General features: G+C 42.3%; 1 protein-coding gene across 1 annotated transcript in view; it reads right to left on the bottom strand.

Moving 5' to 3' along the window:
- ALDH8A1 (aldehyde dehydrogenase 8 family member A1) overlaps positions 1 to 15,823 on the bottom strand; it is a 38,759-nt gene extending 22,936 nt beyond the window's left edge. Inside the window, exons 1-3 of the mRNA XM_004368900.2 lie at positions 9,904 to 15,823; positions 5,439 to 5,586; positions 1,627 to 1,782 (exon numbers count right to left, since the gene is read on the bottom strand). Coding sequence (XP_004368957.1) covers positions 1,627 to 1,782; positions 5,439 to 5,586; positions 9,904 to 10,041 — 442 coding nt within the window. The 5' untranslated portion in view covers positions 10,042 to 15,823. The remainder of the gene's footprint in view (positions 1 to 1,626; positions 1,783 to 5,438; positions 5,587 to 9,903) is intronic.
- Positions 15,824 to 16,181: the final 358 nt, after the last annotated feature.

Here is a 16,181-nt window from a genome sequence, read left to right as displayed (position 1 = left end):
CCGTTCTTAATCTGTTGTATATCAGGGCGGATTACTCAATAGGCAAGGTAAGCACGGACTTACTTGTGCTTACTTCCCAAATCTGTAGTGAACAATTTCACGTTTTTCACCACACAAGTAAGTCTATACTTACTTTGCTCACTGGGTAATCCGTCCCTGTCAGGGACTGTAAATTTGAAAAGAGGCTTTGATTCTGTAGTAAGGTGCTGTGGGGTCGGGAGAGACACAGATTCCAGTCATACCTAGAAGCAGAATTTTTTATGTGGTGAAAAACTGTGCAGTTGTTCACTGCAGATGATCTGGTAAGCAAGGAAAGCACTGTGCTTACCTTGCCTATTGAATAATTTGCCCTGGGGATTGAGGCACAAATCTCAAACTTTTTAGAATTATTTGTAAAATGAATAAGAGCAAATAGGTTTTGAGTGTTCCTTTTGAAAGCCCAATGAAATCCATTTTGGGTAGCCAAAGGTTTTTTGTTTGTTTATTTTTAAACAATTTTCTCTAGATTCTCATCTGTATCCTGACCAGGTAGGTTTGCTGGATAAGCAACAGAGCCAACAACTACAGCGTGTCTCCCTGCAATATTCTGAAACTTCCCAGGCCCCATGGCATAAAACATGCAAAAATAAAATCTACCTTATGAATAAGGAAATGAATTCACCTCATTTTATACTTTTCCCTCAAGCCTGTGCTATGAAAGTAAATATATATTATAGATCATTAAATTTTCCATTGAAAAAAATCTGTACTTTAGGGGATAAGAGAATATGTTTTCAGCATAACCCATTAGAATACTTCTTAGGAGGAGGTTTGACTTTCCATAATGCCTTGCAAATGTGACTTCCAAAGGGTTCAAAGACTGAAAGCAGTAAAATGTCCCATATTCTTTCCTTTTAACTTATATTCTCTTATCCTAGCATAAAATGTAACCAGTGAAATATGGATGGTTGGGGTTTTTTTCTCAGAGGAAACAGTGACATCTACTGGATGGTTTTAGTCATTGCCGATATTTCATGTCCCCAAAAGGACAAAAGGAAAATAAATGCGGTAGATACGTCTTGCTGTTGTTGTGTGCCGGAGTCATTCTGACTCATAGTGACCCTACAGGACAGAGTAGAATTGCCCCCTAAGGTTTCCTAGGCTGTAATCTTTACAGCAGCTGATCATCAGGTCTTTTTTCCTATTGTGCAGCTGGTGGGTTCAAACAGCTAGCAGCTGAGTGCTTAACCACTGCACCACCAAGGCTCCTTAGATAATTAATAGTGAAAGCTTATTTACCACATGCCTGGCACTGTTCTAAGTGCTACACTTACTAATGTATTTAGTTCCCATAAAAATCTAACTTTTAAAATAAGAATACTGAAGCACAGAGTTTGAGTAACGCGCCTCCAAGTATTTCCAGAATCTGTGAGCTTATCCAAGAACAATATTCCAGGAATAAGTAGCGAATTTGATACAAAGAAAATAAACTACAAATAGATTTGGGGGGGCCAATTAATTTTTAGTAAAAGTAGAAAAAGTCTGTTCTTTCCTTTTCCTTAATCTGTTCCTTCAGATCAATTCAACAGGAATTTGCTGAGCCTCTCTGCGTAACTGCGATTCAGGCTTTCCGGGAACAGCACCTACCGATCCCTAGCGGAGTCCGCACAGTGTAGTGCAGACAGCCCGCGTGGTCCATCTGTGTGCACTCTGACGTGTGGTGAAGGATGGACGAAGCGAAGAACCGGAAGTTCTGCACAGAGCGGGGAATGTCCATGGTTCTCGCCAGTGTTACGGTTTTCCCTGGAAGAAGTAAACGGTATAAAGCACAACCAGTATATTCTACCACAGAGTTAGTGAGACACTATATCCAACACCTTTTACCACATGTGTATCCCCACTCACACAGAGATATCCTTGGTTCTTTCCGGCTTGTGGCAGGCATTCCTTGACTACGGAAAGCGTTGGTCATGGTTTGATAAAACTATGAAATAATTAGGTCTGAGGCTATAAAGTAAAATATAAGGTTAAAAGTCAAATAACCTTTGCTTTGTGAACTGAAAAGAACCCTTGGCTACAGTTATGAATTTACCAGATGCTGCCGCTTTACCCACACAAGCTCTTTCAATTCAAAATCACTAGGCTTTGTAAGTGATATAAAGGGAAATAATGGGTCTTAAGACAGTTGTATAAACGTTGTATAAAAGACACGCTTTTATAAATATGTGATGTTTATTAACTGTCCTCCCAACACATTGAGGAGCCATTAAGATGGGCACATGGCAGAGGGATGGGGGCTCCCTGGCATGTGATGCTGTGGGTCTCACCCCCCCGCCCACTGCACACCCCATGCATTCCCTAGCTCATGGATTGAACAGAAAGAGAAACACCAGTTGACCTGGACTATTACCGAGTTATCTTTAGTGATGCAGGTGGACTCTGCAATGTCAGGGGCACCAGTATATGAAACATTTTCTTTGAAAGGGCTTGGAGTCCGACTACTTCCTAACTTTAGGTTGGTTTAAAGCAAGCATGATTTTTTAAAGATTTTGTGTCACTATGAGTCGGGATCAACTCAACAGAGGCAGGTTTGTGGCTTTTTCTAACTAACAGATATATAACAAAGATTTACAGACACTAACTCTATTCCCCTGACATCTGGGAAGGAATTTTAAAAATTGGGAGTGGAATAGTGACTGACATCAAATATTTTTCTAAATAACTTGACTGCATAACAGCTCTTCAAATTATCTTTGCTTTGATATTCTCTACTTAGAATAATAGAACCTGTGGAAGATTGCACTATCAGCTCCAGTTCTTAACCTCTCCCCATATCTATGTCCTTTGTCATATATCTTTTCAGTTCCTCCCACCAAAGGGACAAAATATATTTTCCTGCTGCTTGACTTTGGGTTCAGCCATGTGACTGGCCTTGGCCATTAGAATGAGTCTGGAGTGTGCTGGTTCCGAGTCGAGGCCTTAAAAGACCTTGTGTGGTTTTGCTTTCCACCTCTACAATTGCCATGAGAAGAACATACCCGGGCTAGTCTGAGGGCCCAGGAGGAAGACCAGAGATGCATGGAGCAAAGTCCAGTTAAACTTCCTCACCAAGCCCACCCTCCAGCGACCTCAGATGTATGAGTGATAATCAATGATTTTTGTTCTCAGCCACCGAGTTTGGGGAAGATTTGTTAGAAGGCAGCAGTTAACTCCAACAGAGCCTAATAAAACAAAACTTTTATGAGGCAATGAAGGTACAAAGGGCGTAACTCTAGCTTTTGCTCAGAATCTAAGTATTATGTTGGTGGTGGTGGTAGTGTGTACCATCAAGTCAATTCATAGTGATTCTATAGGACAGAGTAGAACTGCCCCATAGGGTTTCCTAGACTATAATATTTAAGGGAGCAGATCACCAGGCCTTTTCTCCTACAGAGCAGCCAGTGGGTTCGAACCACCAACCATTTAGTTAGCAGCTGAGTGCTTAACCATTGCACCACCAGGGCTCCTTGTATTATAGATCTGGCAAAATCTTACAGATAGTCTTGTTTTGTAGCTAAGGAATCAGAAAGATGAAGTTGTTCGCTTAAGGTCACACAGCTTATTAGTAGAAGAACCAGAACTAGAATCAGATCACATAATTTTTATTCTAGTGCCATTTCCATTTCACAATTTCTCCTATGATTCACATCCATAATTATACTTGGGCCCACACTTTGGAACCTTACAAGATGGCTTCTTAGGAAACTACTGATATCCTTGTAAAAATGTTGCATTTAAATGCAGCAAGTCACTTGGTAAGTTCGCTGGTGTCCACAGGCCTTGGGAGCTTTCCTATCCCAACACCTGGACTCCAGAGCACTTGGAGAGCCTGCATCTGTGATAGGACTCCAAATGGTTGGGCCTGAAGGAGCAGCATGTAGACACAGACATAGCAGTGGGATGATCCCAACTGGCTGTATACACTAGAAGTGCTCTGAGCCTCTGTTTCTTCATCTGGAAATCAAGGGAGGTGGGCTACATGGCCCCTTTTCATCCCTAATGTCTGCAGATCCCATCTTCTCACCACCCTTATTGTAGCAGTAGCCAATCCCTGACATTAAAATGGTGCCCATTAGCATATTTGAGATTGAGATCATCTCCCAACTATCCACCTTGGAATTCTAAAGTATTCTCCTTGTGCCAAAAGCTTGAAATAGCCTGTCCTACGTGTATAACCCAAGTAAATATTGAAGAAAATATTCAAGTTGTCACGGATTTCATTTTACTTGGATCCACAATCAATGCCCATGGAAACAGCAGTCAGGAAAATTGCATTGGGCAAATCTGCAGCAAAGGACCTCTTTAAAGTGTTAAAAAGCAAAGATGTGACCTTGAAGACTAAGGTGCACCTGACCCAGGACATGGTGTTTTCAATCATCTCATATTCATGCAAAAGCTGAACAATGAATAAGGAAGACTGAAGAAGAACTGATGCTTTTGAATTATGGTGTTGGTAAAGAATATTGAATATACCATGGACTGACAGAAGAGCAAACAAGTCTGTCTTGGAAGAAGTACAACCAGAGTGCTCTTTAGAAGCAAGGATGACAAGACTTCATCTCACATACTTTGGACATGTTATTAGGACCAGTCCCTGGAGAAGGACATCATGCTTGGTAAAGTAGAGGGTCAGTTAAAAAGAGGAAGACCTCAATGAGATGGATTGACACAGTGGCTGAAATGATGGGCTCTAGCATAGCAATGATTATGAGGATGGTGCAGGACAGGGCAGAGTTTGGTTCTGTGGTACATAGGGTCGCTATGAACTGACTTGACGGAACCTAACAACAACAATATGTATAACATAGAAGCTGCAGGGAGGGCAATTGGGCTGGGAGGCAGAATCTCTTCCTGCTACATGCTACAGCCGTGGTCTTCTGGTGGCCAGACAGGGAAATCTCCTGATAAACCACGCTCAGTAAGATATACAGGACTCCATGGGCTCCAAGCACAAACCGAAAAGAAAGGCTCTCTGCAGGTAGTGGGCAGCACTTGGGGAGCAGGAAAGGCCTCCTAACCCTCTACAGATCCCACCATGCAGGAGGCCACCTTCTCTATCCGTTTGTGATGTGGGAGGACTTCCCCTCAAGGGCCTGATGGAATACCCTGGGGTAGCAGAAAAGGAGGGCAGGGAAGAAAGGCTTAGTCCCGAGAGGGGCACCAATGAAGGGGCCTCTGGAACAGCCCAGAGGCAGGAAATATGAACCTGAGTTCCATCCATTATGGTTCAGAGGCGAGAGATTGACTCACAAACTAATGGAAGGAGGGCATTAATCACCAATATCTTAGTAATGTATTCTGCTTTTCATAAAATATTTAGTAAGAGACACCTACACTCAAGCCGTCTCTGCTAGGGAGAGAGCATGGAAGACAGAAAAGCCCTGTCCCAGGCACCTTACAGATGGACAAGCGGCGCTCACCTTGGTCTTTGGACTCTGCCTGGGCGAACTCCTCCAGGGACTGCTCCAGCAAATCCGCCAGCCGGGTCAGGACCTGTGAGCGCTCCTGGGGACTCTGTGCTGACCAGCCCGGAAAGGCTTCTCTGGCGGCCTCCACTGCGGCTTCAATCTTTGAGGAACAAATGGGAGAGGAACCAGAATCCATAGGTCCATGCACGTCTGATTTTTTATGCATTATTTCAAATATTTGACACTTCCCAGTGCTGAGTTACCCACAAAGCAGAAGACATAGGTCTTTAAATGAACAGCAAAGCAGTGGCACCACAAAAACAAAGAAAAATGCCTGGTTTCAACCAACATGTCCAGAATGTGGCAAACGGATCATCAGAAAGAAGCGATTTTCATTTTAACAGACATATATTTTCAATCATTTAAAAAATATCATTTTATTCTGAATACTGTATGGGAAAGAAAACTTAGCCTAGGTGTGCAGAATCTCTAAAGCTCTTAACACACCTCTGATATACATGGTAATGTCTAAAATTTTGTGTGAAATCACATCCTCAGACTGTCATTCCCACACGGAATGACTAACTTTATCAGTCATTTAATGACTAATTCATATAAGAAGGGAATATGTTAAACTTCACGTAAATTATTTTCACTTAACCCCTTTTAAAATTCTGTAGCATTAGTATTGATATGCCCATCTTACAGTTGAGAAAATTGAGGCACAGAAAGCTCAAGTAACTTGCCAGAGGTCACATAGCTAGTAACTGGCAGAATCAGGATTTGAACCAGGAGCTCTGTGGCTCCCAAGACCACAAGCTGGCCTGCCATGGCATAACTGGAGTCCCTGCCCCTGCCCCTGCCTGGCGCTGCCCAGTGGGAGCAGTCTCTGTTGGAGAGGAGGGTGCTGTGGTTGGACAGATTGATTGTGGACTTGGTTTTGGGGCTAAATCCAAAAAGCAGACAATATATGGGAAGGTATGGGCAGGGCCAGCTCATGGCAAAAGGTGATCTAGGCAAAATGAATTTTCAGATCCCCTTCTGTCTTTCTTCTCTCTCAGGCAATTTTCTAAGCCATGCCTTTTCTAGAGATAGCAAATGCACAGCCTCCTACATGCATGACAAACATTAATCACTTACAGCTCTCTTCCACCACTGGGCCCAGGCTCAGCCTCAGGGTCTTTTCCACTGCCTTCAGGCAGCCTCAGACATCTTTCTTGAATCCCATGATCTGATAATAATTTGGCCTCCTGGGCCTAGGCTACCCTTCTCACCTAAACCTGATCTATACCCCACCCTTGCTTTCCTCACGTCACAAAGTCACTTTCAGCTGAGCTAAAGCAGGATATGAAATCATGTTCATTGAAGTTAGAAATTTCTGGAAAGATGGTGGCTTCACCTCAGAAATGAATCTCTAATGTGCACTTGCAGACAGGATGAGGAAGGAAATGTGGGCCTCAGTAAGCCCCACCACAAACTGCAGCCGTGGGAAGCCTGCTGCCAGCCAACAAGAAGAAGGCAGCAGTCACTGTGAAAAATCAGATCTTTCGCTCCACAGAAAACACAAGTCAACTCCTATTTTCTAAGCTGTCTTATGTCGCACGTCTTATGTCTATCTACTGTCATACATAATTATGATATAATTTACTATATATAATAATACTGTTGTTGTTAGTTGTCGTCAAGTAGATTTTGACTAGTAGAAGCTAATACTTAGAAAATGTTCACACCTGCCAGGCCATAAGGGCTTTATATACATATTAATCTGTGTTATATAAATGACCCTACAAGGCCTCTGTGTATAGGCCCCAGACTGTTTATTTCAGAAAAAGAAAAGCCTGCCACACCAAACTCAAATTTTTACGCATCCAATTGCTTTAAAAAACAGCCCCACGAAAGCAAAATTTTAGCCACTTACAGTCTTGTCTGCTTTGCATAGCCCATGAAAGTGCACCCAATACCTGCTTGCCATGTTGCTATTGTGTACTGTCAAGTCAATTCTGACTCATAACGACCCAATGTGACAGAGTAGAACTGTCCCATAGGGTTCCCTAGGCTGTAATCTTCACGGGAGCAAATTGCTAGCTCTTTTCTCCCATGGAGCCACTGGGTGGGGTTGAACCGCTGATCTTTCGGTTAGCAGATAACCATTCCACCACGAGCCCTCCCATGCTAGCAAAAGATAAGATAAAACTCTGTCTTTATGAAGACCCCAAGCCGTTGCTGCCCTTTGGAGCTCTCTGACTCAGAGACTTCCCATCTTGCTGCTGAGCAGTATCACCTAGACACGTTAAGCCCCCCTCTCTGATAAACCCTCACTCTGCCACTGGAGTTCCCTTGCCCTCTTCCCCTTCTGGTGACACCCCTGAGCCAATTGCCTTTGGAAGGTCTCCTGCTGTGAAGGACTTCCCCCAAAGCAAAACCTGTCAAAGTGAGGCCCCAATAAATAGCTTGTTTTGCAACACTGCCATCTTGTGGTCATATATTTTTCCTTCCTCAGCCCTGAAATCTCTTTAACTCCCAATCTGTTGGATACTCACAACAATATTATGAAGTGGGTATTAGTGTTATTATTTCCATTTAATAGATGAGAAGATTGAAGCATGAAGAGGTTCAGCTTTAAGCCAAGGCCATAGCCACTAAGTGGTGGCACTGGTCTTTGACGCCGGGCAGTCTGACTCCAATCTGTGCTTTTGACAGCGATGTTCTCATGCCAATGCTACAAAAAATGTCTGTGTGTGTGTGTCTCACCATTGATCTAAGTATCAGAGAGCAGTGTATTTGCACACTCTTCTCTGTAAAATAAGGACAATAATCAGATCTAATTCACAGGTTGTTACGACTCATTACTTGGGAAAATCCATGTTAAAGGGCTTAGCAAAACACATAGCAAAAGCTGAATAAATGTGAGTCACTCCTAACAGCATTGGTAGCATTTCCTGTAAGTGACTTTTTGGTTAATCAGACTTGTAGTTTGTATAGTGGCTGTATTTTTTCAAGCCAGAAAAAAATCTGGGACTTATAGGGATCAGAAAGGATATTTGCAAGCTGGATTGCTGGGAAATCCAGAATATCTATTACTCTCTTAGCAGGTAAATCCATACCTCATTCTGTTTTCTGAAAAGGCAAAGCCATTAGCTGCAGAAAACATTTCAACTGAATTTGGTATATTTGTAATTTTTAACTTCACTTTGGCGAACACTTGGAGAGGAGCAGGATTGGAAAACATGAAGCTGAATTTCCTACATTCATCTCAGGTCACTTGAAGCAAAGCAGAATTTCTGGTTATAGTTCAACCCATGAGTTAGGCAATATTTGCAAAAAAAATTAATCCATAAGTCTAAAGGTTTTCTAAAGCAAGGCAGATTTAAAGTATCATTAACCATACAGAAATAATGGTTTACTTCTTAAAAAAATAAAAACTAAAACTTTGCCTATAATATACATTTATATATGAAGACTACAATTTTATTTTACATAATTTAGTTATTTGCACCTTAAAAAGAATATACTCCATTAGACACGAAATGACTATACATCCATCAGTCACGTTTTATCACACCAGATATATTAACATTCTCAGTGCAATAACTGATAAGTATCCAGCATACCTCAAATATTTTACAAAATTTTCCAAACAAAATTAATTCTAAATCACTATTTTAAAAAATGTGTGCCAGACAGCACCCTGAGTATGGGATGCTGTTAAATCCAACTCCAAAAATATATGAGAATTTAACTGAGTTTCATCATTCAAATGATGAAAATTTACTGTCCCTGCCTGGCTGTACTGGCTACTTTGAGGACACAAGAAATTATTTAGGAGGCAATCTAAAATTAACCCCTGGGGTGTTCTGTTTTGTTTTAGTGAAGGAACATATTTTTTTTAAGACCCATGGATAACATAGTAAATTTAGGCAGCACTTGATAGAGGAAAGCCCCCCCCCGCAAAAAAAAAAAAGAAATTACAGTTGAGTTGATTCTGACTCATAGCGACCCTATAGGACACTGCCTTGTAGGGTTTCCAAGAAGCAGCTGGTGGATTGGAACTGCCAACCTTTTGGTTAGTAGCCGAGCTCTTAAGCACTGTGCCACCAGGGCTCCTGATAGAGAAAAGGGAGCATTTAATAAAACTGGTCACTCTTACAAATAATACTTTTAAATAGATGTCCATTTAGAAATGTTCATTGATTACAAAAAAAAAATGGACCATACATTTGTGTATTAGGTTGGCTAGATAACTGACTTGCTTCTAAATACAGCAACCTAAGATTTGTTCCCGTATCATTGATGTCCAGTAATGAATAAGCCTTCCTAGAATTAGAATTTTCCTTCTGCTAATGTTTAACTGTTCTACACATTTCCCCAACTCCCTTTGCATTTAGAGAATTAAAGTACCCACAACTCACCAACACATTACATAAATTTAATATATTTAATACATTTCTGTTTCCTCAAAGTGAGTGTATATACTCACCTCTGCTTTTCCACTATTTGGCACTCTGCAATAGACTTCCCCTGTAGATGGGTCATAAGAATCTATATATGAGTTACAAGGTAAAAATTTTCCACCTATGAAATTTTCCAGAATCAAAAGTGTCTTTGTTCCAGCCATAGTGAAGAAAAATCCTGCATTTCACCTTTGCAATAGTTCAGTTATGTTGTCCCCAATACTTTTCTTCTAGTCCTGAGTTAGTCTCCTCCTCTCTTCCAACCCCAGTGCTCTCATTTGCAAATCATTGACCAGTGGAAGGTGACCTGAAACTCTCAAGAGAATTCCAGTCTCCAAACTCAGAACTAACAAAGGGCTAACAGACCTCATAGACTTTCAGTGCATTATGTGTTAAACTAACATCAACATATGGGTTCATAGACCTTTTAGATGGTCAAAAGATATCTGTACCTATCATTTTATTGGGCTCAACTGTAAACTTTTTATTGTTTATTAATAATGAAGCAAGTTCTTTACATGAAGATAGTGCAGGACTGGGCAACATTTTGTTCTGTAATGGGTGGACACTGACTCAACAGCAACTAACAATAACAACTCATTTAATCCACACAACAACTCTATATAAAGTAAATGTTATTACTTGCACTCTTGTGTAGAAGAAACTGAGCCTCTGAAAGGTTGAACAACTTCTCCAAAGTCACGTTGTTACTAAGGGGTGAACCATAGCCCCTTGGTTTCCAAAGCATGCTCTTTTTCCTCAATGCATCACTGCCCTCTCACCCCGCAGAAGTAACTGAAGACAGACCCTTTTTTCCATCCTTCATCTCTTCTTCTTTGCCTTGGCTGCCTTCTCTCTGAAGAACTCTTCAGCTCAAAACCAGCCTATGGCATTATCTCACATCTTCCCAGATATGCCATGGAGATGAAGATAAAGCCAAAAATATGTGTAACGTATGTAACAAAAGGGATTCAAATCCATGGATGTAAGAAATTTCTACAAATCAGTAAGAGAAATGAACAAGCCAACATAAAAGTTAAACAAAGGATATAAAAAAGCAATTCACAGAAAAGAGGATACACTTGGCCAATGAATGTATTGAAGGAGGTTCAGCCTCACTGTTAATCAAGGGATGTGAATTACAAAGAGGTGCCGTGTGTTGCCAGTTAGATTGGAAAGCAGTTTTAAAGATTAATACCCAACTGTGAGGACATGGGGAAGCATGTGCTCTCATGGGAAGGTTTACAGGGACATTTTGTTAGAGCAGTTTGTCAGTACATTTAAATGTGCCTACCTTTTGGCCTAATAATCCCCCTTCTAGGAATCTCTCCTACAGAATCACTTGCTCATGTGTAAGAAGATAAATCACAAGGACATAGCTTTTTATAAAAATTTAGAAAATTGAGAACAGTCCAAATATCCATCACTTGGTGAACATTATAATTAATTTTGGTACATCCATAATATGGAATATTACTTAGCCACTAAAAGGATATAGTTAAGTGAAAAAAGAACACTAGTAAATAAGTATGGTATGAACCCTTTGGATGTCTACATGTTTAAGAGGATCAAGGAGGAGGAATGAAGGGTTTCTTTCCTTTTTAACTCTACATACTTTTAAAGTGCTTGAACACATTATGATGAGCATATATTAATATACTACTTTTAAAGTTAATAAAAATTTAATTGAAAGTTAGATATCAGTATTTGAAATTCATTGGTCATTTGAAGTCATTTGTTGGCTGTGCATTTCATTAGACCCTCCCTGCTTCCTTCTTACTTGGTCTTGCTCTAGGTATTCTCCAAAGTTTTTGCTGATCACCTATGCAAGGCAGCAACAGGCTGTCCATTCTCTAAGGAACCAAGTTCCAGGCCTCCATCTCAGTATCTAGAAATTAGATATGATGATCTGCTGAACAAAGGACCAACTTACTTATCTCTTCTCCTTAGCAGCTCAAAGCCTCTGCAGATGCTTTGGAAATATAACTCATTTTACTTAACACAAATTATTGGAAAGGGCTCCCTCTCCTTACCCAGTAAGAGGCAAGAAAGCAGTATAAAGAAGAAAATTTTTTCTCAGCCTAAAATTTTTAACATTTCTTCTTCTAGATTACTTTTTCTTTTATCTTATGTTACTGAATTATGGTCATATTGATATGCTTTTGATGAAAACCTCTTCCAATATTTTTTAGAAATTGATCACATATGAATAAATATATACATACATGAATAAAGTAATACAATAACATATACAGTCAGGGTCTATTTAGGAAAACAAAAATCATGGTAGGTATTTCAAAGAGAGGGAAATGATTTCATAGATGTTGGAAGGTTGCAAGAGCTTACAGGGACTATCACGATAACCCAGATAATAGCAATGCAAAAAGCAGCTACCTTGTAGACTGTGGAACAAAAAGGAAAAGGTGAGCTACAAGAAATTAGAAGCTTGTGAGGTGATCCCCCTTACAACCCCAGCTGGTGCTGCTACTTCTGAGGGCGTGTGGGGTGGCTGAGCCGGGGAGGGCCAAGCAGCCAGAGGCTGTGGGCTGTGGCTAGAGCGACACTGGCAGGGACTGGAGACATAAAGTGTTCTCTTCTCCCCTCTATCCCTCCAGACTTTTCCCACTGGCAGAAAGCCAACTGTCAAGAAGGTGTGGGAAATACAGTTTGCAGATCTCAGCCCCCGCACCACAGTGCAAAGTACCGAGGAGAGAGCTTGGGGCTGAGACGTGCTCAGGCCGTGCATAAACACTTCTGTCACCAGTCTCCCTGGCTTTCTCCCTCCCAGCTCTTGAGTGCCCTTTTTGCCCCTTCAGAACCTCTTGGAAGCCCATCCTTATCCCAAGTGCTTCATGCTCAAAAATAATGTGTCATCCTCTCTGTCCCCAACCCACTTGTTAAGATTTATCTCACCCAAACTATAGAGAAAAAAAAATAATAATCTGATGATATGACTGAAGCAACTGACACTGAGTGTTGATTGACTGAGCTGAATGTTTGGTTCTTTATAGTTCTTAATATCCTAAAGGACTCCAATTAGGGGACTAAGGGAGATTCACTTGAAAGAAGAATTTTCATGTGTATCATGGCAGAGGAGTTTTCTGCAACATAATGGGAGAGAAGGGTCAGAAACTGGGGAAATGCTGGATGCTTATCGGAACTGCAGAGGGATAGGCCCAGCTACTGAGCAGGCTGGGTATTATTTCCAGTGATGTCCTTGTGCTGTCTGCTGGGCAAACTTGACCTTGTACATTTTTTCATAAAGCAGTAGGTCCTTCACCGCCCTTCCTCCCTGTCCTGTCAGGTGACCTGCTTCTGGCATCTCAGACCCTTTCTGTCTATAGTGCAGCTTTTTCCCCACCTGCAGGTCAACCATGGACCTGACTCTGGAGCAAATGCTCAGCTGAGGCAGGACAGAGTTCCAACCCTTAAGGGCACAGCGACAGGCCTCACTGAGAGTCTGGTCATGTCCTCACAGCCCAAGTCCTTCTCTCTAGACTTGGGACCAATCTTTCTCTTGCCTTTTTTCCTTGAAGAGACATAAAATCTTGAATCTGAGCCTAGGCAGTAAGACCCTACTCCCTGCCACCTACCGCTCTGTACCTCTTGGTATCGCCTGCTACTGAATTCTCCTGCTGGCTCTACCTGCTCTCCAGTGCATGCCCTGTTGAACTCTGATCTATTCTCACCGTGCCCCCTGAATATCATTCTTTCCCATGAAGTGTGACTTCCATTAGCAGCAACTACATCTGTCCCCACCACACCCAAGGGGGTGAATTTAGTACCAGATCCTGCAGAGAGGGTAGGGAACTCAAGACCTTGAGATCAAGAGACAAATATTATAAATGTGACATTATTAAGTATACTAATAAGCAAAAGGGAACTAGTAGTTCTAGAATATTCCAGAACGGGACAGGGTGTTTTTACTTAGAGAAAAAAGTTGTTCCCTCTGAAGAGGGTGAGGCAATACCTGATTTAGGGAGCTCTGAAGTGTTCTGGAGTCCCAGGTGGCACAAATGGTTCAGCGCTTGACTAACCGAAAGGTTGGTAGTTCAAACCAACCCAGAGGTGCCTCAGAAGAAAGGACTGGCAATCTGCTTCCAAAGGGTCACAAACTTGAAAACTATATGGAGCAGTTCTACTCTACGCACATGGGGTGGCCATTAGTCAGAGCCAACTCAACAACAATTAAGAACAATAAGTGCTTTGGAGCTCTGAACTACCCAGGTGGGCTACAGTGCCAGGCAGTGGAGCAAGCTGATTAACTGAGCAGCTCCCATATGCCAGGCACCTTACTGAATGATAAGGCAATCGATGCTGGAAGAACTCACATTCTACTAGGGGAGGCAGAGTGGTACACAAAAACCACAATGCAGTGCATGAGGGCATTCCTGGAGGTGTGTGCTGGGCTTGGGAGAAACATAGGGCAGGGAACGAAGAGCTCTGTGCTAGTGGAACAAAGAGATCAGAGGATGAAACTTTTCAGATGGATAAGGAAGGATGGGGAGGAAGTTAAAAGGCAGACAAGAAGGTAATTCTAGGCAGAGAAATGCCTGAGACCCCATCCTCCTTCTGCATCCTCAGGAAGCTTGACCATCAGATTATCTCCTTTTGACCCTTCATCCGCTCCCCTCTCCTGGCTCCTTAGGCCTTTAAATGAGTTCAAGTCTCTCCAATATCCTATCATATAATACCATATCCCATCATATGTTTAAATTAAGTTTACAACATCCTTCCTGTGGTACAATGAATCACGTTTATATGGCTTTTCTAGCCATGGTCTTGTAACTCCCACAAAATGACTGGCTGAGACTATGCAAATTGTGTGACTTACAGTCTACCGAGGGGATTGGTCAGTTCGTGGTCCTGCTGGGAAGACCATGCCTCGAAATTGACAAGGAGTAGGCTTATATAAGGGCCAATCCCACAGAGGTTCGGGGTCCCTGCACTGAGAGCCTCCGGGACCGAGAAGAGAGCTGTAACACTGAAGATGGTGCGAGATGACAAGAGACACCAGTGGTGGGCTTGCCGGACCACGGAGCGAGAGCTGAGCACCTTCGGGCAGGAGACATGCTGGGAGCTAAAAGAGTTGTACCACTTGTCTAGGCAGGGCAGAGGCCTGAGTGTGCCCTGTGCAGGGGCTGCCTTGAAGGATCCTGTGCAGAGGTCTTCCTACAGTAGGATGGAGCCAGATGCCTCTGGGCAGAAGGCTTGCCAGCAGAGGTAGAAGAGCTGTAACGCTTGTGTGGGGCAAAAGAAGCCTGAGTGTCTCCCATGCAGTGGGGACCTTGGTAGCGTGGTGGGAAGAGAGCCCTGCAGGCCTGGGTAGTATGGCAGGAGCCAGCAGCAGAGGCCAGCGAGGACCAGCAGCAGAGCAGAAGCCTCAGGAGCCATGCAGGGCCTCCAAGCAGCATGGTGGTAACAGGAGGCAATGATGACATGAATACAGTATCCAACCTGAACCATGGCGCACCTGCCCAGCAACACAAGAATGGAAGTGGCTAATTTGGGTGAGGATAGGCAGTTCTCTTTTGGGAATCTGTTATTGTTTACTGTTTGCTTTCTATAAATAATAATAACGGCTTCCACTTCGCCAACAGTGTGTGTCTCGTGCATCCAGCTTGATCATAGATGAACACAGCACCCACAGAATGGTTGATGCCAGTGAGTGTATGTGTCTCATTCGTAGCAGTCTAATGGCTACCTGAGAGTTTGAGGCACAGCCTGTTTGCACGTGCAACGTAGATAGACAGACAAGTACTTACACTTCCCATGACTTTATGTCCTCCTCTGTCTTTAATCTTTCTGTCCCACTCAAAATGTTATATACCGGTAGACCCTGACTTACAACGTATTCAAGTTACAACAAACCACACTTATGACCAACAGTGTATCTGGAACATTGCATCCTCCTGGAAAGAAGTTATGGGAAAATGCATGCAGAGGATATGGAAAAAATTGCTGAGTTATATGAACACATTCCAAGCATTTGATCAGGATATGATGGAAGAGATTGGTGGAAAGATTGTCCATATGGCAAGAACGCTGAATTTAGAACTTGGCATTAAGAAGGGGAATTGACAGATCAGGACTTAATGGGCTTTGAAGAGGAAAGACATGCTGAAGAAGAAAGAAAGAATGAGGAAGAGGAAGGAGAGAAGTCAAAAAATCTTACAGTGAAAGGATTAGCTGGAGTTTTTTCTAAACTAAATTAGGAGCTTCAGTTGCTTGAAAACATGGATCCAAACGCTGACTGCTTTGCTAAAGTCAATAGGCAGATTCAGGAAGCAGTGAGATGTTACCT

Source organism: Trichechus manatus, unplaced genomic scaffold (genome assembly GCF_000243295.1).
Source record: "Trichechus manatus latirostris isolate Lorelei unplaced genomic scaffold, TriManLat1.0 scaffold00002, whole genome shotgun sequence".
Classification (NCBI taxonomy): Eukaryota; Metazoa; Chordata; class Mammalia; order Sirenia; family Trichechidae; genus Trichechus; species Trichechus manatus.
This window is presented reverse-complemented; position numbering and strand designations above follow the sequence as displayed.